The 26,814-nt window shown below is 38.8% G+C and overlaps 1 protein-coding gene across 1 annotated transcript; it reads right to left on the reverse strand.

Annotated features, from left to right (window-relative positions):
• Positions 1-17,345: 17,345 nt before the first annotated feature.
• Positions 17,346-25,736, reverse strand: IBSP (integrin binding sialoprotein). Its single transcript, XM_004590585.3, has 6 exons — positions 25,683-25,736; positions 25,541-25,591; positions 25,369-25,446; positions 21,740-21,802; positions 18,573-18,734; positions 17,346-18,024 (listed from the first exon to the last, which is right to left on the reverse strand). The coding sequence occupies exons 1-6, from the start codon at positions 25,734-25,736 to the stop codon at positions 17,473-17,475; spliced, it is 960 nt and encodes a 319-aa protein (XP_004590642.1). The 3' UTR covers positions 17,346-17,472.
• Positions 25,737-26,814: the final 1,078 nt, after the last annotated feature.

Consider the following 26,814-nt stretch of genomic DNA (forward strand, 5'->3'; position numbering starts at 1 on the left):
ATTTAGCCATTTGTTGTGTTGAAGTATAATTTTGCTGATCTTGGCAGATTTTAGAATAATCTAGACTGGCTTGTAACTCTAACAAGACATTTGTCGACAATTAAGGTGCAGAACATTTTTTTGGGGGGGGGAGGATGTGCAGGAAAACCCTCAGCACCATGGTGAGGAGTGACTAATCTTTGTGTCCCACCCAGCGAGGCATGAGCCAATCCATGCCAGCTCTTTCCTGTCAGATTTCCAAGCTCTACTTTTTGTTGTTTGTCTATTTATTTTAGGCTTTTTTAGTTTGTATGATTGTTTGTTTGCTATGAGGGGTTTTCAGAGCGATCCCGATGGTCATTGTGAGGGAGAGTGGGGACCCAGAGGTGGAGCCAGGCTCGGACCAGAGAAAGCTCTCCTCCCTGGTCCCGAAGGACGTTTATTGTTCTTCTGTGTCTGCGGACCGCTCAGGGCTTCTGGTTGTCTTTCCGATGATGTTGGTTTCTGCACGGTAGTGTTTGGACTTCTTCCATCCCCTGCGGAAGCTCCGGTTGGGGGTGGGTGACCTCAGAGTACTTGGCCTCCGAGGGCATCCAATTCCCTGTGGCCTCCTTGGCAGTTGGGATATAGTCCTTGTTGCTCGTATTAATAGTTTGTGGTGAAGGTCTGGGAGTCTTCATGGTTGGGATCCAAGCCTCCTCCTTACCACCTGCTCCACTCTGGAGTGCCCCCCTGCTCCACGCACATGACCTCCTGTTAAGAGGTTGTCAGGATCGCACCCGATTCCCCCCTCATGCATTGGTATAGTAGTTTTACTATTGTTTAGTGCCGCTTTGAGTCTGTTGTCTATGAATTACCAGATTTGATCTTGATAGGCTATATTGTACTTTTTCCTCACTCTTTTTATGGTCCTGAAAGACTTCCCTGCACTCCCCACCCCCATTACGGATTAACATAGTGTATTGAGGGTATAGTAGGTTTTACAGTTTTTCGATGTAGATCTTAAGTATTCTGACATTAATTGTTGGTTTATAGACTATATCGCATTATCTTATTGCATTGTATACAGGTTGTTAGAGATTGCACTAATATTACAATATACAGGTACTATCTTCCAAGTTGTCATCTTTTCATCTTAAATTAAGGCAAACATGTGGTATTTAACCTTTTGGGATTGGTTCATTTCTCTTAGCATGATGGATTCCAGTCGGGCCCATTTGACCACAAAGAACTGCATTTCATTTTTTTTAATAGCTGAGTAGTATTCCATAGAGTAGATGAACCATAGCTTTCTTATGCAGTCTTCTATTGATAGGCATTTTGATTGCTTCCAGGTTTTTGCGATTGTAGATTGTGCTGCTATGAACATAGGCATGCATGTTGGTTTCTTGTGTAGGAGATGTTTTGGATATATCCCTAGGAGTGTTATTGCTGGATCATATGGTATGTTGATTTTCAGTTGTTTGAGTATTCGCCAAACTGATTCCCATAGAGGCTGTACAAGTCTGCAGTGGAGAAGGGTTCCCTTTTCCCCACATCCTTGCCAGCAAGTGTTGGTGGTATTATGTATGTGTGCCATCCTTACTGGAGTTAGGTGGTACTTCATTGTTGTCTTCATTTGGATTTCCCTTATTGCCAGGGAACTTCAGCATTTTTTCATATGCTTGCTTGCCATTTGGGTTTGTTCTTTTGTGAAATGTCTGCCCATTTCCCGTGCCCATTTCTTGAGCAGTTTGTTTGTTCTGGTGTTTTGGTTTCTCTGGAGATCTTTGTATATTCTGGAGATCAACCCTCTATCTCCTATGTAGTGTGCAAAGATCTTCTCCCATACTGTAGATTGTTTTTTTCACTTTGTTGATTGTTTTTCTAGCTGTACAGAAGCTTCTTAGTTTGATGAGGTCCCACTTGTTTATTTTGGTCTCGATTTCTACTGCTTTTGGAGTCTTTTTTAGGAAGTGAGGGCTACCCCTAAGTGCTGCAGTGTGTTTCCAACATTTTCTTCCAAAAGTTTGAAGGTTTCTGGATGTAGGTTTAGGTCTTTTATCCATTTAGATTCGATCTTGGTGTATGGTGAGAGATGTGGGTCTTTTTGTTTCTGCAGGCTATCAATCAGTTGTCCCAACAGCATTTATTGAACAGACCTTCCCATTTGCTTGGATTGTTGTCTGTCTTTTTGTCAAAGATTAATTGACTGTATCTGTGTGGGTTTCCATCCATTGTTTCTATTCTGCTTCACTGATCTTCCTCTCTATCTTTGTTCCAGTACCAGGCTGTTTTGATAACCACTGCCCTATAGTATGTCCATAGATCCGGTACTGTGATTCCCCCTGTTAAGCTCCTGTTCTTCAGAGTGGTTCTGGCTATTCATGGTTTTTTGTGTTTCCAGATGAATCTGTGTATCATTTTTTTCCAGTTCGATGAAGAATACTGTGGGTAATTTGATTGGGATTGCATTGAATTTATATATTGCTTTTTGTAGTATAGACATTTTGATGATATTAATTTTGCCTATCCAGGAGCATGGGATGTTGTTCCATGTTTTGAGGTCTTGTTCTATTTGTTTTTTGAGTGTTTTGTAATTTTCTTCCTAAAGGTCTTCTACGCTTTTGGTTAAATTTATTCCCAGATATTTCATGCATTTCTCTGTTATTTTGAATGGTAGCTTGTTGGTTAGAGCTTCTTCCATCTTGCGGCCGTTTGCATACACTATGGCTGTTGATTTTTGTTCATTTATCTTGTATCCTGCCACTCTGCCAAATTCTCGTATGAGTTCTAGGAGTCTTTGTATTGAGTTTTTTGATTCTTCTATGTAAAGAATCATGTCGTCTGCGAATAGTGAAAGCTTGACTTCTTCATTTCCAATTTGGATTCCTTTGATTTCTTTTATGGCTTCTGCAAGTACCTCTAGGACTATATTGAATAGCAGTGGTGATAGTGGGCAGCCTTGTCTTGTTCCAGATCTCAGTGGGAAGGGATCCAGTTTTTCTCCATTTAGTATGATGCTGGCATTGGGTTTTTCATATGTTGCTTTGATTATATTGTGGATTGTTCCTTCTAACCCCACCCTGGTTAGGGTTTTTAACATGAAGTGGTGTTGAATTTTGTCGAAGGCTTTTTCTGCATCTATTGATACTATTATATGGTTTTTGTTTTTCAGTTTTTGGATGTGATGTATCACATTTATGGATTTCCTTATGTTGAACCATCCCTGCATTCCCTGGATGAAACCTACTTGGTCTGGATGGATGATCTGTCTGATTTTTTTGTATTCTATTGGCTAGGATTTTGTTGAGAATCTTAGCATCAACGTTCATCAGGGAGATCGGTCTGTAGTTTTCCTTCTCTGTTAATTCTCTATTCGGTTTGGGGATTAAGGTAATATTGGCTTCATAGAATGAGTTTGGAAGAGTTGCTTCCTTTGCTATTGTTTTGAAGAGCTTGTAAAGGATTGGGGTTAGCTCTGGTTGGAATGTTTTGTAGAATTCTGCGGTAAAACCATCTGGGCCTGGGCTTTTCTTTGTTGGGAGCTCTTTAACCACTGATTCTATCTCTGATTCGGTAATGGGTTTATTCAGGTCTTCTGTTGCTTCTGAGGTGAGTTTTGGTAAGTGGTGGGAGTCTAGGAATCTTTCCATTTCCAAGTGGTTATCGGATTTGTTGGCATATAGTTCTTTGTAATAATTTCTAATTATTTCCTTAATGGTAGTAGTGTCTGTTGTTATGTTGCCTTTTTTACCTTTGATGCTGCTAATTCTTGCTTTGTCTTGTTTTTTCTTTGTCAATCGGGCCAGTGGGGTATCTATTTTGTTTATCCTCTCAAAGAACCAACTTTTTGATTCATTTATTTTCTGAATGGCTTTTTAAATTTCTTTCTGATTTAGTTCTTGTCTTGTTTTGATAATTTCTTGTTTTCTCTTGTTTGTGGGGTCCTTCTGCTGTTGCTTTTCCAGTTCCTGGAGGTGTGTGCTTAATTCCTGCATTTGTTGCCTTTCTTGGGCTTTGACGTGCGTGCTAATTGCGATAAACTTACCACGTAACACTGCTTTGGCAGTAACCCATAAGTTTTGGACTTTTGTATCTGGGTTTTCGTTGGTTTCCATAAATTTTTTGATCTCATCTTTAATTTCTTCTCTGACCCATTGTTCGTTTAATAGCATATTGTTCAGCCTCCAGGAGTTTACGTGTTTCCTGGGACATTTTGAGTTGTGGATTTCCAGTTTCACTCCGTGATGGTCTGAGAAGGTACATGTATGATTCTGATATTTTTGTAGTTAGTTAAACTTGCTTTGTGTCCTATTATGTGGTCTATCCTGGAGAAGGTGCCATGCACTGCTGAGAAGAAGGTGTAGTCTGTGGCCTTAGGATGAAATATTCTATAGATGTCTACTAGGTCCAGTTGTTCTATTGTTTGTGTGAGTTCTGTGGCTTCTCTGTTGAGCTTTTGCTGCATTGATCTATCTGTTGGTGTTAGTGGGGTATTCAGATCTCCCAGAATTATCATATGTTCATCTATGTCTCCCTTTAAGTCCAAAAGTAGTTGTTTCACATAGCTGGGTGCATCCGGGCTAGGAGCATAAATGTTAAGAATGGCGATTGGTTCTTGTTGGATCCTCCCTTTCAAGAAGATGTACCACCCTTCCCTGTCCTTTTTGACGTTCGTTACTTTGAAGTCCATAACATCTGAGAATAGGACTGCCACACCAGCCTTTTTTTCTCATCCATTGGCATGAAATATTTGTTTCCACCCTTTCACTTTTAGTTTTTTGGAGTTTCTTCTGGTTAGATGTGTTTCTTGCAAGCAGCATATAGTTAGGTCCTGATTTTTAACCCAGTCTGCTAATCGGTGCCTTTTGAGTGATGAATTTAAGCCATTTGTGTTGAGGGTTAATATTGAGAAATTATAATTTTGCCGTGCCATATGCCTGTGTTTTTGAGGTTGTTGGTAATTGATTGTCATTTCTGTGGATGGACTTTATTGAGATCTCCCAGATTGCCATCCTTGCTTATGGCTTGCTTCCTTTTTCTCTGGGAGTAGCGCATTTCTAAGGAGATTTTGTAGAGTTGGTTTTGTGTTGGCATATTCTTCTAATTTCTCTTTGCTGTGGAAGTATCTAGTTTCGTTCTCGTATACAAATGAAATCTTTGCTGGGTAGAGTATTCTTGGTTGACAGTTGTTCTCTTTCAGTACTTGAAAGATTTTGTTCCACTCCCTTCTTGCCTGGAGCGTCTGTTCTGAGAAGTCGGCAGTGATTCTGATGGTCCTGCCCCTAAATGTAAGCTTATCTTTGGTTCGTGCTAACCTTAGGATTCTTTCTTTGTATTCATTGGAGGGTAACTTGATTACCACGTGTCTTGGGGAGAATCGTTTTGGGTCAACTCTGTGGGGAGTTTTCTGGCCTTCCTGAATTTGGATTGGGTTCATGTTCCAGGTATTTTGGAAGTTCTCCTGCATAATTTCCTCAAGTACAGGTTGTATGCCTGTCTCTCTTTCCACTCCTCCTGGGAGCCCCATGATTCTGATATTTGACTTCTTGATGTTGTCGTTCATCTCCTGGATCGTCTTGGTCGCCTTGTGTAGTTGTGACTCTAGTTGGCTAATAATCTGCCTGCTTTCATTCTGGGAATCTTCCAAGTCGGATATCCTGTCTTCTGCTGCTGTAATTCTGTTGGCTAAGCTCTCAACTTTGTTCTTCAAGTCTAGGATCTCGTTTTTGAGTGATTTTGTTTCTGTGATTATGTGGTTTTTAAAATCTTTGAGCTCGTCTCATCGTTGTCTCTGAAGAGTTTTATAATTATTTTTCTGAACTCCTTATCAGAGACGTCTTCAATTTCTTCATCTGTAATCTCTGCGATTGACCAGGCTTTATGGTGGCTTTTTGGGATGGCGCTAGCTGTTTCTACATCATTAATTCTCTTATTCCATCCTATACTTGTGGCCCAAGGTGTTGCTGGATTCTCACCCTTGACCTCTGTTGCCACCTAGTGGGTGGCCTGAGGTTTTGCTGGCCTAGGTTTTTGTTTTCCTTCTGGACCAGGGAGTTTTTGTTTTTTTGTTTCCCTTCTGGGTTTCAGGTTCCAGCGCCTTAGGTTACCGCGCCTAGGTGCCCGGGTCTCATCTCTTGGTGTTTTTTTTTTTTTTTTTTTTTTTTTTTTTTTTTTTTTTTGCTTTGTTTTTTTGTCTGAGGCACGGGATCTGGCGGACCCTGCTCCACTGCCTCTTCCCCCCCTCTCCCCCCCCCCCCCCCCCCCGAGTTGGCCCAGAATTTAGATTAGCTGTGATCCTGGGGATTTCACCCTTGCTGCCGCAGCTGCCGGCTACTGCACTTCAGGGTCCTAGCGCCCTCCCGGTACCATGGTGTTTCGTTATGGGGGAATGTGTGTTAGTTAGCAGTCCCTGTCTTTGCCTGGGTCCCGCCAAGGTTATTAATATCGCTACCAGTGCTAGAGGTTTCAGCACTCCTGCAGTTTCTAGCCGCCACTGGAGGGGCTTTGTGCAACGATTTCCTAAAGTTGCCTGGATATCCTCCGGTTAAAATTGCCGCCGGCCTTTCCCCTGCTGGGTTCTTAACTCACCCTTTTCGAGTGGACAAGCAGCACTGCTTAACCAAGCGGCCGAGCGCTGCCTTGGTTTTATTTGTTGTTGTTGTTTTTGGTTGATCCTCCAGATTGCGTGGATCTTGTTGATTCCACAGTGTCCTGGGAGGTTCGCACACCTGCTTATACTATTTTTAACTATATTTGCTCCTTCTTCTGGCACTTTTTGGCCCTCTCTCTCTGCCTTCCCCCTTATATCAACCCTCCATGGTCGGCCATTTTTTTCTCCCTTCTAAAGTCCTCACTTCGTACGTGCTAGAAACCCATATGGATGCCAGTTCTATTCCCAGCAACCCTGCTTTCCATCCAGCTCTCTGCTTGTGGCCTGGGAAAGCAGTCAAGTACAGCCCAAAGCCTTGGGACCCTGAACCTGCATGGGAGACCCGGAGGAGGATCCTGACTCCTGGCTTAGGATTGGCTCAGCTCCAGCCATTGCAGCCACTTGCATAAGATCTTCCTCTCTGTCTCTCCTCCTCTCTGTATATCTGGCTTTCCAATAAAAATAAATAAGTCTTTAAAATCCAAAACTTCCCAAGTCTTGGGCTTTGGAAGAGGTAAATGGAAGAGTACTTCTGCTAACTCTGTGTGATGACCTTGTACAATGTCGCATAAGTCACATCTGTATGGATCATGTTTGGGTCAAGAATTAAGTGTAGATCAACCTGAGTCCCAGAAAAGTGTCCGTGATGCCTTCTGGAGCAAAAAGAGATGAGTGGCCAGATGAAGAGAAACCACAGGCATCATTTCATTTACCTCTCCAACGTGTGGGAGATAACCACAAGGCCATTTCCCATCTGTCTTCCTAGCTTCATTAAGCATAGGACATTCAACCTTATCTCTGGGATTTAACCATGGACTCTTTGGCAAGTCTGTCTGCTTGGTTGTGTGTGAGAGCTGCTGGATTCTTAGCAGAGCATGACCAACCACCTGTGTCATTTGTCTTCTCTGCGTCACTATCATCCTGTGAGGCTAAGACTACAGGGAGTGAGGGTAAGAGTACAAGAGCAGGCTCAGCCTGCTCTTGCTCTTTAACCTCGTTGGGCTCCTTGTTTTCTTACTGGCCAAATCTAATGAAGTGCCCATGTGAATGTAACAACTGCAGCCACAATTTTCATAGCGATGTCACCAATAACTGTTGTTTCAGGATCATTTGATGAACTGTAAATGGAAGACACTGGGGATCTGCACTTAGGTAGGGGTGGAGAACCATGAAATCCACATTAACTACACAAGTTATGCAAAAACTACCTGAATTATCCTAGAATACACCATGATTCAGGTGATCCAATTTCCAACTATCTTAAAATATATATTAAGGGTTAAGTTTATACAACATTCCATGGGTACTTGATTAGGAAGTGTCTGTTCTGATGCTGGAATAGAGTGAGGACATATTAAAACAGACAGAGAAGCATTAACTGATGAGAAGCAGAGAGGGTGTGATCCTGGGAAATAGGAGAGGACAAGCCAGTAGCAGAGGGACACCTGGAGATCCATGGACATGGGGAAGTAGCAGAGACAGTGGAGTGCTGCAGCGATCAGATACCCCAAGAGCAATCAGAGCTCCTCTGGTGGCCAAGTGGGAAGAAGATAGCACTAGGAACTCAGGCTGTGAACCCAGCCATAGAACTGTGGGTCCTCCTGTTTTTTTAAATCCAATCATGTGCAGAAGCAGAGTGGCACAGCCATTGTAGACTGGTGTGGGAACAGGCTGGAATTCAAAGTCCAGCCTACCAGCAGAGACATCGGATGCCATTTTGACTTCTGTGGCGAGGCATTGGGGGAATCACAGCGAGTAATGTGTGCGTGAGCCAGAGAATTCATTAATGGCTGAACACATTGCACTGGTCTCACCGGGAAAATAATACTGACTTGGCAGTCCACGGGTTATATTCAAAATAGGTCCGGATTGCCACCAGACCTAAATGCCAGCAGGTCCTGGCAAGACAAGAAAAGAGAAAAAAAATTCATGGAATGGACACCACTGACAACTCTGTGATCCAGATTAAAGGCACAACTGGTGTCTTATTAACCTGGGTTCTGCTGGAACTAGGAGTGGGCGAAATGTTGAATAGACCTTGGTGCAGCCACAAAATGGGATCATAGCAGGTGGAGAGTGGCAATATGAGAGTTGGGGCTGCGGGGGCTGTGGAAGAAGTGTAACACAGGAGCTTGGGACTGAAACTCGCTTGAGGGAGCAGTGCGAGTGACAGGGAACTAGGCACTGAATAGAATCAGTAAAGTCAACCTGTACACCTGTGGATATAGAAGTTTAAAAATTAGCCTCAAAGAGAAGAATGTGATAGAGTTGCAATGGCCAAAGGAAAAAGAAGAAGCATAGGCACAATGAATAAGGTTAGTGATGCTTCCACCTACAAAGGAGCAAAAACTATGTCAACCTCAGAGTTAAGTGAGGAAGACATGGAAGAACTGCCTGTGATACAAAAATTTTTAAAAATCATTATAATGCTCCTTAAAAACAAGGAAAAGCCTATACTAGAGTTCAAGGAACATATTTAAAGAATATGTTACACAGGAAATAGAAACATTGAAACAAAATCGAGCTGAAATACTAGAAATGAAGAATACAATAAAACAAATGAAAAAATTCAGTGGAAAGCCTTAACAGACTGGGGAAGGTATAGGAAAAAAAAATCTCAGAATTGGAAGACATGTCCTTCAATAGCAGTGAAACAGTCAAGAAGTTGGAAGAGGGACAAAGTAAAACTATGAAAAACATCCAAGAGTTAAAGGAGACCATAAAAAAAAACATAAGAGTTATGCGAGTTCCTGAAGGTGCAGAAAGAGAAGCTGGGTTCAAAGATGTATTTAATGAAATAATAACCAAGAATTTCACTAACATGGAGAAAGAATTGGGAAACAAAAATCAGTAGGAGCACAGAATTTCCAAAGCATTGACCAAAACAAATCTTCATCACAGCATAATAAAGCTCTTTTTGGTTGAACATAAAGAAAATATATTTAAATATGCATCTGAAAAAAATCTATTAACTTATACAAGAATCACACTCATAGCTGACCTCTTACAGGAAACCCTACAGGTCAGAAGGGAATGGAGTGACATATTCAAATTCTAAAAGGAAACGTTATCAGCCCAGAATAAATTTACCCAGAAAAGTTTTACATTGTGTTTGAAAATGAGATAAAATACATCCAAAGCAAACAAAATCTGAAAGACTTTGCCTCTGCCAGACCAGTCTTACAAATATTAAAGATGTGCTACACACAGAAAGAATGAATAATACACAAAATTCCAAAGGCAAACATGGAGAAGTCACAATAAAATGACAACAGAAAACTAAATCAAACAACGGGAATCCATTGCTAAAATGACATGGCCAAAATTACTACCTGTCAATATTAACCCTGATTATAAAAGCTTAATTTCATCAATCAAATGACATATATTAATGTACTAGGTTTAAAATACCTCATCTATCTGTTGACCACAGGAGATACATCTCACCACAAATGATAGGCAGAAACTGAAAGTGAAGGGATAGAAAAGGATATCTCAGGTTAATGGAAAATAAAAAAAGCTGGTGTAGCCATTCTTACATAGACTTTGAAGTGAAAGCAATGAAAAGAAATTAAGGACACCACATAAGAATCAAGGGATCCACTCAGCAAGAAGATTTCACTATAACAAATGTTTGTGCACCCAATGCCAGGGTACCTAGCTATGCGAAACAAATATTAATGAATTTAAAGGGAGAAACAGACTCCGATACAATATTACTGGGTGATCCACTAACCTCAATGGACAGATTAACAAGACACAAACTCAGCAAGAAACAGCAGAGCTCACCAAGACAATAGGACAAATGGACTTAATTGATAACTGTAGAACCTTTCATCCTATAGACACAGAATACACTTGTTTCATGAGTACATAGAGCCTTCTCCAGGATTGAGAATGTTATAGGCCATAAAACAAACTTTAGCAAATTCTTAAAAAATCAAAATTGTACCATACATTTTCTCAGTCATGGAATGACACTGGAGACCAATAAGCCAAAATACTGCAGAAGCTATACAAATACGTGGTGACTAAATACCATGCTGCTAAATGAACAATGAGTTAGAAAAAAAATCAAAAAGGAAATTGAAAAATGTGAGATTAATTAAGGCATTTACACAGCATATCAAAGCTTATGGGAAACAGCCAAGGCAGTGTTAAAAGGAAAGTTAATGTCAATCAATGCTTATGTAAAGAAATTAGAAGAACACCAGGCATATGGGCTAACCATATGTCTGACAGAGCTGTAAAACCAACAATAAAATAATCCCAAGAGAGAAATAACCAAAACAACAGAGAAACAAACCAAATAGAGACCAAAAGAGCAATGAATTAAGATCAATGAATCAAAGAGCTGGTTCTTTTGAGGAAAATCAACAATGTAGATTCCCCACTAGCTCAATTAATCAAAAGGGGAGGAAGTTATGAATAAACAGAATCAGAGATGAATAAAGAAATATAACAATGGATCATTCAGACATACATAGAAAAATCAGGAACAATTACAAGCAATTATACACCAACAAATCTGAAAACCTAGAAGAAATGGATCGATTTTTGGACACAGACAATCTACAATATTGGATCAATTGTAAATCTAATAGATCTATGACCAGGATGGAGATTGAATCAGTAATGAAAGCCCTCCCAATTAAAAAAACCCCTGGATCAAGAACTTACCCCAGTCTTCCTCAAGCTATTCAAAAACAATAGAAAGGGGGATAATACTTCCAAACTCTTTTTGTGAAGCCAATATCACCCTAATACAAAAACCAAAATAGAGAAAGAGAGCTATAGATAGATAACCCTGATGAACAAAGCAGAAAAGAACTCTAAATACTAGACAACAGAATCCAACAATATATCAAAGAGACAATTCACCAAGACCAGCATGGATTCACCACTGGTATACAGGGATAGTTTAACATTTGCAAATCAGTAAATGTGATATACCGCATCAAAAAGATGAAGAATAAAAACCATATGATCATCTCAATAGATGCAGAAAAGGCATTTGATAAAATCTACCACCATTTCATGCTAAAAGTTCTAAAGAAGATAGGCATAGAAGGAACATTCTAAAACACAAAGTAGTATATGAAAAACCCAATGCCAGTATCATTCTGAACGAGGAAAGATTGGAAGTTTTTCCACTTAGATCTGGAACTGGACAAGGATATCCACTTTCACCACTGCTATTCAACAGGTTATTTGGAGTCATTGCTAGAGCTATTAGACAAGAAAAAGAATGAAAGGAAATAAAATCAGAAATTAGAAAATAAAGTTATCCCTATTTACAGATGACATGAATATCTATCTATACAATGAGAACCGAAAGACTCAATAAAGAAACTACTGAAGCTCAAAAAAAAAATTTTGGCAAGGCACCAGGCTAAAAAATTAGTGAACATAAATTGACAGCCTCAGTATACATAAATAACTCCATGGCTGAGGAAGAACTTGTAAGAATCTTAATTACCTTGGAATAACCACAGTTAAAGGTGTGGAAGATCTCTATGATGAAAATTACAAAACTTAAAAAAAGAAGTAGAAAAAGACATTAAGAGGTGGACACATTTATCATGATCTTGGGTCAGTAGAATTGGCATAATCAAAAGGTTTATATAACTGGAAGTCATACATGGATCTAATGCAATTCCAATAAAATCACAACATTCTTCTCAAAGCTGGAAAGATGATGCAAAAATTCATTAAAGCTGGAATGATGATGTGAACATTCATCTGGAAAGAAAGGAGATCATAGATAGCCAAAGTTATCATGAAGAATAATAATCAAGCTGGAGGAATCACAGTTCTAAACCGTAAGACGAACTGCAGAGCAGTGGCAATCAAAACAACCTGGTACTGGTACAGAAACAGAAAAGTAGATTAATGAAACAAAATAAAAACCCAGAAGTAAGCCCACACTTGTGTAGCCAGCTAATCTTCCAGAAGAAGACTGAAAACCCAAGGGAAAAGTCTGCTGTCTTCATTGGGACACTTGGATACCAGTGTGCAGAAATACAAGACCCTCCACCTGTCACCTTATTAAAAGTTAGCTCTAAATGGATCAAGGCCCTAAATCTGCACCCAGAAACCATATATGTATACGAGAAAAGCATAGAAAGTAGTTTACAAGACATAGGCATTGATAAGGACTTCTTATAAAAGTCACCAATGGCACAGGCAGTCAAAGCCAAAGTAAATAAATGGGACTACAGCAAACTAAGAAGACTCTGTACAGCAAAGCAAACAATCAACAAAGTAAAAAAGCAACCAACTGAATGGGAGAAATACTTTGCATGCTACCCAACAGGAAACTAAAATGCAGGATTTACAAAGAGCTTCAGAAACTAAATGGTAGCAAAGCAACCTTGTGAAGAAATAGGTAAACTAAATGAGCAGGCATTTTCCAGTACCTACAATGCCATGATACACTTATATGGCAAAATGCTGGACTTGTGACTGCTGCTGAAGGACTACACCATCACAATAATAGGTATGAAAATATTGAGAGATGAAGATAGAGAAAGGGGGAATCACTGTGCCTATGAAACCATATCATGAAAAATTATATATACATACCTATATAATAAAAAATAAAAATATATAATGGGTACAAAGGACTGATTAAAGACTGAGTGAGGAGTGGAAGTCTACTGGCAAAGTGAAACCCATCCAACGGAAATAGGGGGGAGGGGAAACTAAGAATGAAAATAAGGTGAGATATTCAAAATCAGAATTCAGTCACTGTGCTGTATTCAAACAAGACAGTTTGAGCTGCTCTTAATAGGCAGGCACTTGGACCTGGGGTGATGGTTCAGTGGCTAAATCCTCCCCTTGCATGCACTAGGATCCAATGCAGGTGTCTATTTGTGTCCTGGCTGCTCCACTTTCCATCCAGCTCTCTGCCTACAGCCTGGGAAGGCAGTAAAGGATGGCCCAAAGCCTTGGAATCCTGCATATACATGGGCAACCCAGAAGAAGCACCTGACTCTTGGCTTCAAATCAGCTCAGCTGTAACCTTTGGGGCCACTTGGGGAGTGAACCAGTGGATGGAAGATCCTTCTGTCTCTCATCTCTGTAAATCTGCCTTTCCAATAATAAATGAAATAAGGTTTTAAAAAAAATAGGTAGACACTATTTTGACTGATTACTTACACACTGGATAAAAACTGGGTTGGTCACTCTTATATGAAATTCCTTCCTCTGATTTCCAGATGAATGCATGTATCTAAACAGAATGACCTTGCTAGTCTTGATGTATAAGCTCTAAGGAGATAGCAGCAAGCAGTTAGCTGAGATGAGGGAAGAATGCTGAAACTCCACCTTGTGATCTAAGTAGGAAAGCTGCTTTGGCACATGAGAGCAATATGATGTAGCACACAATGTTGCTGAGAGAACTGCTGCAAGGAGCAGCCATACGGAGTACTCAGCAACCATATGAAATCCCAGCTCTCACCAGCCCTTTTAGTCTTCATATATGAACTTGATGTTGCTTTCAGTTGAGTTCCAAGTGAGATGGCCATCTACAGGACTCTGTGTGAGTGCCCATTTAAAAAAATATTTATTTATCTTTTATTAGAAAGTCAGCTATACAGAGAGGAGAGAGTGAGAAGAAGATCTTGATCTTCCATCTGATGATTCACTCCCCAAATACCACAATGGCCAGAGCTGTGCCAATCCGAAGCCAGGAGCCCAGAGCCTCTTCCGGATCTCCCACACAGATGCAGAATCCCACAGCTTTGGGCTGTCCTCCACTGCTTTCCCAGGTCACAAGCAGGGAGCTGGATGGGAAGTGGGGTCACCAGGGTTAGAACTGGTGTGCATATGGAACTCTGGTTCTTGCAAGGTAAAGACTTTAGCCTCTAGGCTAAAGCACTCGGTCCAATTGCCCTTTCTTGTTAATGTCCAGGACAGGTGAGAATCTTCTCTCTGTTGCTGTAGGCAAAGAATCTGTTGCTGTGGTAAAGTATACATTTTACCACAGTTCCCCCTTAAAAGACCCGTCAGTCTAAAGGCAACACCCAGATGTTTAGAGGAATGGCCAGAGTACCATCTGCACATGGAATTAGAAACGAGCTTGCTCGATCCCATAGGCAGGGAAGAGAGGAGCGAAAATGCATATTCCATAGATCAAAGTCTAAGGAAGTAGCAGAAATGATTGATAGGTTTTAAATAAGTTTTTGTCATAGGCTTAAAGTTTCTTCCAAATCCCAAGGTGATGATTCTGTGATGTATTGAGATGGTTGGTGACACTAAGATAAATGACAAAAATAATCTGCTTCTTATGGAAAGTATGGAACACATTGGTCTCAAGGCCTTGATTGCATCAAAATGTTTTGTTCTGTAAAGATGCTTAGGACAAGAGAAAATAGATTGGGTGTTGTTTTTATGACCATTAATTCCATTAAGATAAGATATGTCTAACTGCCAAGAGAGATCAAGGTAAGAGAGAGGAAGGAAGGACATAGAACGAGAGGGGAGGGAAGGCAGGAGGAGATGTGATTGCATGGAATACTTCATAATTCATCAGACTCTGAACAGCAACTCACTGAATGGACTCCTTGTGTGAGATGAGGGAGCAAGATTATAGACAAGGGTTCAATGGTGAATACATCACTTCAGAAACTCATATCCCATATTGAAGTGCCTGTGCCTGAGTCCTGGCTGTGTTCTTAATTCCAGCTCCTTGCTAGTGCATACCCTAAGTGACAGCAGATCATGCCTCAAGTGGGTGTATCCCTGACATTCACATGGGTGTTACTTGGATTGAGTTCTGGAATCCTGGCTTTGACTTGGCACAACCCTGACTACTGGGGGAGGGGAACATTAGGGGCGTGAACTAGTGAAAGGGATCTGTCTGTTTTTTCCAAATAAAAATTAAAAAGACAATAGATGTAAACTAATTTATTCTAGATAACATCGTTTTTCAAGCTCAGACTCATGCATTTTGCACAATGTCAAGGTGAGTAGAAAGATGAAAAAATAAGACTGTAACTTCGAAAATATTCTTTCAGATTTAGATCAGAAAAGATGGTTTGTCTCAGAAAATTGTACTATAAGACATTTGCTTTTTAGAATGCTGGTATCATAGATTGCCTGCGTATCAATCACTGATAAACATGCACCAATGAATACTGCAGAATGAATGCTTAAGAGCTCAGATGGCAGTGCCAGTCTGCCTTTGCTGCAGCTGCTTGTGACCTCTTTGTGGCTCTGTCTCGTTTAAATAAAACTGAGGATGATAATGTCAAAGCTTTGTGAGAATTAAGTGAGTTACAATAAAGGACACAATTGGAAAATTTTACATATGGACTGATTCTTGAAATAATGTGTGTATATTAAATTTCTTGAGAATTAGAGTTGTAATAAGTTCATGTAGAAGAATTCTTCATTTTTTTTTAAACCAAATGCTGAAGTATCTAGGAGTGAAGAGTGTTGATATTGTGTTGTCTGCAACCAATCTCTTCTATGGTTTGGTCAAAAAGTATATACATGTGCAGAGACACATAGAAACATGGAGAGCAAGTAAGCTTGGCAATATGCTAACCACTGATGAATCGGGGAAAAGTACATTGAGGGTGCTCATGTAGTAGTATTTCAACTTTTCTACAGACTTCATTTTTTTTTCAAAATAAAAAGTTATGGACAATGAACTGGTACATGTAACATCACAGAACTGGTAGCTGTGAGTCCCAATTCACGTAGAGTATAGTGTTTTTCATTTTCTGAGTATGATGTCTAAACATCTGCCTGGTTGTATAGTATATGTCCAAAATACTTTATCGGTCAATAAGTTTAAAAAGAGAAATAAATTTTTCACTATTCTTGCTCCTTCCGATTATCCATAACTATTCCCATTTGAAATTTGTTTTTAGATTTACTTTAGAAGCATAAATTGCCAGTAAGTACGAGTGCGTGCGTGTGTGTAAGAATTTTTCTGTCTTCTACCTATTATCTCTTCTGAAATCAAGTAGTTAGGGGTAGAATTTTCAGAGATAACACAGGACATTCAGTGAAATTTGGATGTCAAAGACATAGGGAATTGTCTATTTAGTTTTAATATGTCCTGAATATTTCACAAAGTGACTTATTTACATTAAAATGACTAATGTTTCTCTGGAATGCAGATTTAAATAGATGTCCAATATTTTGTGTTTGTCCAATCAAGTCTAATACAATTTACCCCTTCCCATTGTATGTGTGATGCCATTGTCCATAAGCCTGACATTATCTTAATTATGAGAAAATGTTTACGATGTTCTGAGTTTAAACTCATAGTGGAAATAAGCTTTTAGCTGAATTTTATTGACTTTACCTTTTTCCTTTCTGACTTCTCACATTTCTTCATAATTATAACACATTTGAAGGATTGCATTTTTATTTGACATAAAGCCCCTGGATAGATCACATAAAATACATGAGGATGTTAATTAAACTTAGTACACAGTGTTACAAAGGCAGTATGATTAAGGAATGCACAGTTATTGTATGCAGCATTATTAATGTCAATGAATTTCTTCTTAGAAGCATTTTTCATACAAAGAATTTGCTTTTGAAGTTGGCACTCATGCAAACCCTATTTGTCGAGTTACCACTTCAGAAAATTCAATCAAATTTGATCTCACGGGTTGATGTGTCATTCAGTAAGTGGCCCTGATTGACACAGGCCTTTTAGGAACACGACAGGGAAAAGCATCAAGCAGCCCATTGTTTGCAGAAGCAATTACAGAAGTTTATTCTGGAACAGTAGCCCCGTCCCACATTGTAATATGCACATTTGTTATATTGCACCTTCCTGAGTTGAGCTTTGAAAATTTTCGACAGCTGCAGTGCCAGGGCAGAGACATCCCCCTTCACTGGTGGTAGTAGTAATCCTGCCCCTCGTAGCCCTCATAGCCACGCCCTTTGTAATAACTGTACTCATCCTCATAAGCTCGGTAATTGTCCCCACGCGGTTCCCCGTGCTCGTTTTCATAGACTTCGTAGCCATGGTCATATTCATGATTACCTATTTGCTCATATTCCCCCACGTACTCAGCTGCTGTGGTTGTTCCAAGTGGCGGGGAGGTGGTCTCATAGACCTCCTGGGGTGGCGGTGTAGGTTCCAGCCCACCTTTTAGAGAGGTGGGTGTGCCGGAGCTCTCGCTGACCTGCTCTGCCTGGGCCGTGGTTCCTGCTGCGCTGGTGGCGGTGACACTCTGCTCTTGACCCTCTTCTTCCCCGTTGTCTCCACCGCTGCTGCCGTTGCCATTTTCCACCTCTGTGCTGTTGGTGCTGGTGCCATTAATGCTCTGCTCGTTTTCATCAACTTCTGCCTCGTTTTCTTCATTTTCGTCTTCTTCCTCTTCTTCTTCTTCTTCATCACTTTCCTCCTTGTTTTCTGCCTTCTTTTCTGGATTCCCACTCTGGAAGGAAGAGTTGAAAGAACCCAAGTGGAGGTGTGAAAGAATTTTTAAAGCCTACTTTTCATCCAACACATCACTCTGTCCTGACAGGCTTGTGGTGGACACCATTTTGAATGGAAACCAATCTCACGAAAGAACTGGTAAGGACATCAAACATTCAGGATGAGTAGCTTTGTAGTGAGTCTTTTTGGGGGAAGGCTGTGACTGATTAACTCCAGAAGTAAGGGGAGGGAGGACATATATCTTACAGCTATGATATTTACTCTTTTCGTCTTGGAATTGGAAATGTGATTCTATTTTTACCCATTTCTTGCTACTTACTCAGAATCTTTTATTACAAGGTGGGAAGTCCTTGTCTTAATAGCACTGGGAACAGAATTTGTGGAAAAAAAGCTTCCTTGATTTCCCTGCTAGCACGGAGATTGTAACTGTTCTCACTTTGTCAGTGAGTTAATGAAGATAATGCCAAATATTGTGTATAGTGTTGGGATAGCCTTAGACTTCAGCAACAAAACAAAACCAGAGTGAATGCTTGGAGGAATTATTACCTTCTTGGGAAGTTGGATTCCAGCTAATCCTATATATGCTGTTCCAGGTGTGATCTCTCCATAGTCTGCAGTTGTGAGAGGAAGTGTGCTATTCTCACCCTCAGACTCTTCATCTTCGCTTCCGTTTGACTCTTCATTGTTTTCTTCTTCATTAGAAGTCTCCTGATGAAAGTATTCACAGCAAGAAACAAGACTTTAGCTGGACTATGGCTCAAGGGTCTATGGAACTATGAACCATTATTTGGAATGCTGTTGTATCCCTCAGGTTGCTATCACCAAGAGGTGACAATTCAGCCTTTATCCATTGCACTTCGCACTTCTAAAAATTCAGCTAAAAGCTATTTAATCCTATTTGCTGCACCATAATATATTTTAGATATTTCTGCTTCCCATTTTCTTGATTTCAGGCATTTGAGCATAAAAAGTATTTACTGGCTTACTAGAATGGCAAAAAGAATGCAAGAAGCAAGTTGTTGAACACAAGGAGCAATTGATATCCTTATATAAGGATGTTGGAAGCTGAATGTATCTGCTTTGGAAAGCTGCTGGGTTGCACCAACTAAGGTCGAACATACGCACTATCTTCTAATTCCTATATTTTATCTTTACACAAAATGACTTTTAAAAGTGAATTTTTACACGGAAAAGAAGTTCTAAAATAGCAGTTCTTTTTCAATAGTCTCAACTCTGACACTATTCAGATGTATACCAACAGAAGAAAAATACATTGTGGTACATTCACATAATAAGAGAGTGTCAACGAACAATCTATAACTACAGAATAGCATATATGACTCTTTGGAATGGAGAACATCAGGATAAGCCACAAATAAGAGAGTACAAGCTGGGGCGAGCACTGTGGCTAGTGGAAAAATGCTGCCTTACAGCATCAGCATTACATATGGGTGCTGGTTTCAGATCTGGATGCTTCACTTCCAATCTGGCTCTCTGAAATATGCCTGGAAAAGCAGTAAAAGATGGCTGCCTAAGTGCTTGGACCCCTGCACTCATGTGGAAGACCTGGAAGAGGTTCCTGGCTTCTAGCTTCTAACTTCAGCCTGGCCAGCCCTGCTTGGCCATCGTGGTCATTTGTGCAGTGAATCAGTGGGTTGAAAATCTCTCTCTCTTTCTCTCTCTCCCTCTTTCCTCTCTCTCTTTCTCTCTCCCTCTTTCCTCTCTCTCTCTCAGCATCCCTCCCCCTCACTATAACTGTGCCTTTTACATAAATAAAAATTCTCTAAACAATGAGTGTCTGCTTTATATGTAATTAACATATATGTAATCAACAAAACATTAACATGTGTAATTAACATATGTAATCAACAAAAACAGGCACAAGTAGTCTCTTAGGATTTCCTAACAGTAGTTACCCATGGTGGGAGTTGGTTAATGAAAGGAATGTAGTATAGGCTTGTGCTGCTTTTTGGTGTGAATTCTGGCTTCAACTTAGTGTTCAAATTCTGAAATTCTGATGATCTTTACACTTGGTAGTTTTCATTACATGTATTTCAGTAAAACATGTAATTGAGGTGAAGCTAAACAGGAGTGGAAAATGTCTGATCATGAAGGACATGAAGAAGATATGCCTAAGTGCTTTCCTCATCCACACACAATTTCGGGGTACTCTACATTTACCTGAATCATCAATAGCATTTTAAGAAGATACAGAAAAAAAGAGGTTCTGTAGTCTCTTCAGGATGGAAGATTCCTAGCTTCATTCACCCACTATTCCATGATTATTTTTAATGAAGGATCTTTGGAATACTTATTCCTCTGAAGTCTCAACAAAACCATTAAATATTTGCTGGGCATCATGCATGTGTAAGAAATTATGGTAATCTTAGAATTGTCTCTGAAACACATGAAATCTGTTCTCTTTATATTAATAAAAATTAAAAATTATTCCCATTAGTTTGAGAGAGCATAAAGGAGGATGGTATGGCTCTTCCTCAAAACATGGATTTAAGTTTTGGAAAGGTGGTAAGTATTGGGTGGGCATGATTTTATCAGCACCCAGACTATCCTAATCTTCTTTCATCCTCAACCACCATCACAATAAATGACAGACCATTGCCAAAATGTATGCAATCACATGGGGAAATTTGAGGCAACTGTACAGTCAACTGTGTAGCAAATAGCTGTAGCTAAATGGGTGACTAGCTACTTGTGTCTGTCTGCTATGTGGTACTCCAGGTACCTTTCATGGGATTCTGTAGGTGGCATTTTTCCTGGCACTGGCCTGGCATTCTTTTAAGGCCTTCCTTCAGGCTATTAGTGTAAATTATAGTACAGGCAATGTTACTCTTATGGGTTAAAAAAAGCAAACAAACTAATAATTTCTCACCTTTCAAGTTCCCACACCATTTTGTTTTCAAGATGTTATTTATACATGATCCCTTTTTGACTGTCATTGTCCTTTCACAAATAGCACTTAAGAATATCTCAATTTAGAAGATTCTCAAACCAGCTATAATTGACCATCCAGGAAAATGCATCCTAATTGGTATGTTGCTTTGGCAAGAGTGCCAGTCATAAACATGTTAGCACAATGTCCAGAATATGTAGATCAGTTCTAGCCATAGACTATAGCAAGCTACAGAACTATGGAGGAAACTATTTAGACATCCAAAGTATTTGCATTTCCGCATGAGTCTGAGTTGCTCTGTTAGATAAAATATAGGGAATTATTACTGAAAAGAACAACTCTGTCCTGTGGCTTATGAAAGGCAGATGTGTCATGATAATTATCCTGAAGATGCCATTTGACTTTTATGCACTATCCCATTAGTACATGGAGTTTTTAACGTCTGCTGCTTTTAGAAGCTATTGTACCATAATTAGGATTATTATTTACTTGTCTTCTGCCATTATGTTGCACTGACCTAAATATAAATACTACTGTCTGTTGCCCCTATCAGATTTTATATGTCTTTCACTTAAAATGGAGATACTTCTGTATTTGTGTACTATGTATAGGCAACTTTAACCCCAAACTTCAATAGTGCTATTTTAGTTGATTCTAATTTAAATACTATTCCAACCAAGCCACTGGTAAGGTGGAAACAGCAATTTACTGAGTCTAGACTTGAGTTGACTGATTTCCTCTCTCTCTCTCCCTGTGTGTGTGCTGCGTGGTTTATTAGGAAAAGTCTGCAAAAAATTCTTACCTGTCCCTCTTCCTCCTCATCTGAGCTATCACCATTTCCATTTTCTTCAGATGAGTCACTGCCCTAAAATATGCACAATACACATATGTGAGCACATACATATTCAGTAACTGAAATAAGATATACCCAAGTATTTACTCTAAGCAGTATTGTTCCCTTGCCTGAACTATTTTCTTAGACTCAGTGTTATGCTAGCATGAGAAAGAAATGAGGAACCTGTATGTCTGAAGTAAGATTAGACAGAAAGAAGTATTTTACAATGATCAAGATAGAATTTGGGATGATCATTTTCAGCCCTTCAAAGTATTAACAGTAGTTGGAATATTTTGTGTGTAAACACTGGAGTGATGAGTCTTGGCATTACTTACCTCGGAGGAAACAAGGGACTGATCTGCTCTGAATTTTAATATTACAGAGAAAGAACCAGACTGTCCCAGAAATTATGACTTCTCCAATGAGTTCAAGGAAGACATCATGTTAAAGCACAGACCACATTTGTGTAAATATAAAAATGAAGTTATGATTCATTTTTTAGAAGATATACATTTTTAGTCTGTAAGTAATAAACTGTCAAGGTGTATTTAAATCAGAATTCAATTTCACAAATATTCATATAAATCTCAATAGCTTTCAGCCTGGTTAAAAATAATCCTAAAAAAAAGGTTATTTTGTGTCAGTGAATTAAGTTTGATAACAGAATAACTTGGCTTGCTCATTTAGGAACATATGGAGTACTATAGCTCTAGAATATTGAATGAAAGTAATTTATGCCAATGATTCTGCATATAATGATATGACTACAGGTTAATGAATTTTGAAAGGAAATAGAAACCTAAATACCTGCTATTAGGACCTCAAAAACAGAAGAGAGAGTCTGAGGAATTTTTCATGTTTCTTCCAGTGATAACCCAAATCAAATTGCCCTTCCTTTCCTGCAACCACTCCTAGTGGCATGGCACATGCGGAAGGATACCTAGGCCAGAGTCTGCTGTTCCTCAGTCTGCAAGTTTTATCTTCAACTTATGACTCTGGAAAACATCTTGCATGTAGAAAACATAGCTGCAGAAGGACCACTAGTCTCTGGGTTTGAAACCAGACATGAGAAAACACCAGCCCAGGGCTGGCCCTGCTGGCCTTATTCAGCAGGTGGCCACGTCATCCACCCAGAGAAAGGGAATGCTTGTCCTTTTGAGCCAAGAATAACTTGAGGTGGAAAAGAGAATAATTAGGCCTGTTCTTCCACTGCTGTGACCTTAATGATTATACCTTCCACAGCCCAGAGAGAGACTAGAACAGAATATTATTTCTGAACTGTTTCTATTTGTTGATCAAATTAAATATACAGGACGGTATATTTGTGTAATGAGAGCTGTTTTTCTCAGTGGGAGATGTTTCAGGCATTTAACCTACTTCCTCATTATTTTCTCCATAACTCAACCACATTGCTCCTCAATTAGTACCTACAGTGAGCAGGGTTTAAAAGCCACATGAAACATTCTGAGACTTTGGAATTTCCTTTTTATCTTTTCTTCACTTATGCCTGATTATCAATTTGTCACTAACTTGTGGTGATTTTTTTTCCAGAAGTCTGAAATGAAGTCACGTATGAAATACATGCATGGATACAGATGTAGAAAGAATTAATGGATGGGCAACACTGAAAGCTCATAATATCTGTACCCAGCTGAGTCTTATGAACAAATTTAAGTTCTTGCCCTGTAAGAAATCACATACTGATCAAGAAACAATTGAATTATAAAATTCTTTCTCAGTCATAACAACATAAAATTATTTCTCAATTAATGATTTATTCAATTTGTTTATACTTTAGTTTCTGTAATCTGTCATGGATTAACTATAGTAGAGTGCTGATAGCTTTGCAAACCACATAACATATGTCACGCAAGTTGCTATTCTAGAAATTATTTGTATACATAAACATTTGTGTGAATAAAACATGCATTCCAAGGAAACTGCAACTTACTGCAATTTGAAGTGACAGTCTGGGCACTAACTACCTTCTTTACGAGAAACCAGATTTTGAAAAGCAAGAGAATAGATCAGGAATAAAATAAAATAAAATAAAATAAAATAAAATAAAATAAAATAAAATAAATCTGATTTTCCAAAATTTTTGTGCCAAAAGAAACTTACCTTTTAGTTTCATTTCCCATGAATTTTTGAAGTACTCTGTTACTAAATCAGATAGATTTGGATTGAGAGATGGATTTTATTGAATTTTAATTTAAAATAACTAAGAACTTTTACATTAGTTGTAAGAGATTTAACTGCATATTGTTTCACATATTACATTTTTGTGTATTATTAATCTACCTAAAGAGCTATGACATTTGAGCCTATCAATAATGCAAAATCTAACTCCTAACATTTTATTATGGATACTTTTAATTGGATAACACATGTGTATCTGTAAAAATATCTAGGTAACAGGAAATATTTTTAAGATTCTAATATTTCAGAAGAGGTGAGATGCAGTGAGAAACTTGAACTGACTATTTCCATTGAGTTAAAGAAAGAAAAAAGAATAGTCTCAAATGAACAGTGTTTATTTATGGGCCTGAGGTCAATTCAGGCATAGGAGATAAATCTGAAACCCACAACTCTTGTATCATTTATGCTCGTATTTCAGTGGCCACCCAAATTCCCCATAATTATGATAGCACTAGAAATACTTCAAGACGATCATTTCTCATTGTCTGAGTTGGAGGGGGTTAGCCCAACATATGCTGAGCTGCTTTGCCAAGCCACTGTGCTAGGACATTGTTTTCTGTGTCCTGACTACTTTTAGTGTCTCAGGAGTCCTGGGTCAAATCCTGCATAATTGGAACCCTGTATTGTGGAATAAATAGTATGGTTTTGCCTGGTGGTATATTTAAAATCAACAGCATGCACCATGCCCTCCACTTTTCAAAGACCTTGTCACAGCTAACCCAGCAAACATGGACACTCTTCCTTATTGTTTTATTGATTTTCCCTTGTGTTTACAAATGTTACAGAGGTTTTACTTTTGCTATAAATAAGCTTTCTAACACTCATTAATTTCTCTCCTCTGTGGTTTTAGGACACATTTGTTGTAATTATTTTCCTATATATGATTTAGTGTTTTGGTCACCTGCAAGGACAAAACTGCAGAAAGTCTTCATTCATTATCCCAGAGTGTCAGGATTCTTTATCTGAATAGTCTCTGCTTTTTATGAAGTTGTTTTATTTCCTCTGCTATTTACAGAAGTTTAAGTTGTCTGTTGTAAATAGGTTGTATGATAGTTGTCAATCAACTACAATGTGCCAGTTACTGACTTTTCCACTGACTACATTTTCAACAGATAATAAGGCTGTATACCTTTGTAAGTGAGTTTATCCAATGTGTGTGTGATGTGCTTTTTATCATGTCATTCTAGAGTAGGCCCAAATGATTTTGTGTGTTAGCTCTGTTGAGAAAATGAGGCATACAAGTAAACTTTATTTTACGACATTAAAAACAATTATTTTATAATAAGCAGCCTTTTGATTGAATATTGGTGAGAGTTGAATTTAGACATTTTTTGGTGCTTCAATTTCTCTCCTTTCAGTGGGAATAGATGAGAAGTAAAATTAAGCCTTATACTCACTTGAACTGCAAATCGTTTTAGAGGAGGGTAAAAGTAGCCATACTTGTGGAGATAGAACCGTGGTCTGAACTTGAAGACCTAAATAAACAAAACAAACAACATAGTTGTGTCCAATGTGTAACAAACACATAGAGGTATGGACAGATCGAAGAAATATACTAAAAACCTTTACCCCATTTTCTTCAGAATCCTCGAATTTGGGTCTTCGGTGGAAATTTTTCATCTGTAAGAGAGCACTTAGTTATTATGTATATTTCCTTTTACATAAAAAGGTAAAAACACAAGTATAAATAGCTCTTTGATAAATAACTTACTGAGAAAGCACAGGCTATACTCAGAATGCTGAGCAAAATTAAAGCAGTCTTCATTTTGGTGATTGATTCTGCAATAAATGAAGTAGTAAGGTAGTAAATAAGTGTTAAAATTAAGAGCCAATTGTGTAACACTTGTTCATACTCAAAGATGAGGCATGAAGTTTGTTTTCATTTGTGTACAATTGTCATTTAGAATAATTTAAACTAAATTATTTCCTTTACGTAAGTCATTTGGGTTAACATTGAGCGCACAGTCTGTTTCAGTCATCTTGAATTGATATTTGGCTTTAACCTGTTTGCAGTGTGACTTCAATCTGGAGCATCATTTCATCATTGCAGGGCCTCTGAATACTGAGGAACACTTCACATTGGGGTGAGCAGGCCACTGGGTGAGTGGGTCACTGACTTAGCAGCATCAACTAAGTACATTGGGTTGTTAATATAATTATGTGCCTTGTTTGATTATAATAAAAGGCTAACCACAGGAAATATTATTCTCATAGAATGCAGCATCCTATAACTAGCCCTAAGATTGATCCTGTGAGATGAATTCTTCAGTTTGCTCTTGGGATTTGAGAGGCCAATCTCCTCAGATTAAGTTAAAATGCAGCTCAGTTATGTTCCCCATCTGCTGGTGGGATAAACCAGCAATCTTCAGGGTCATGTGATGGACATGGATGGAGACTTCAGTTCTATGGAAACATTGAAGATACAATTTTCAAAATGGGACTAGTCTCTAAACAATCCTTGGGTTATGTTAACTGCCATGCAGAAAGCCTCAGTGTCATTTAAATTCTTCTTAAGAAAAAGAAGATTATAAATACTATTCTGTGTTAGTGTTACTATATTTAATGGAATTTAATTTAAAATTCTACTGTAGAGCTTGACCAAACTTAGTTGGACACCACTTAATGACCACTACTTGTACTCGCAGACACATTTAACTGACCACACTTTTGCACACATAGTTACAGCACTGACAGCAATATGGAAGTAGTAATGGTGATGGCAGCCTCCCCAGAAATATACTTCAGAAAACAATATTTTTATTTGTTCCCTTCAGGTAGCTTTTGTGTTTTATCATTCTCACTCAATATAGATTGCATCCTAATTGATAAACATTTCAGAGATT

The sequence above is a fragment of the Ochotona princeps genome, chromosome 7, assembly GCF_030435755.1.
Source record: "Ochotona princeps isolate mOchPri1 chromosome 7, mOchPri1.hap1, whole genome shotgun sequence".
NCBI classification, from domain to species: domain Eukaryota; kingdom Metazoa; phylum Chordata; class Mammalia; order Lagomorpha; family Ochotonidae; genus Ochotona; species Ochotona princeps.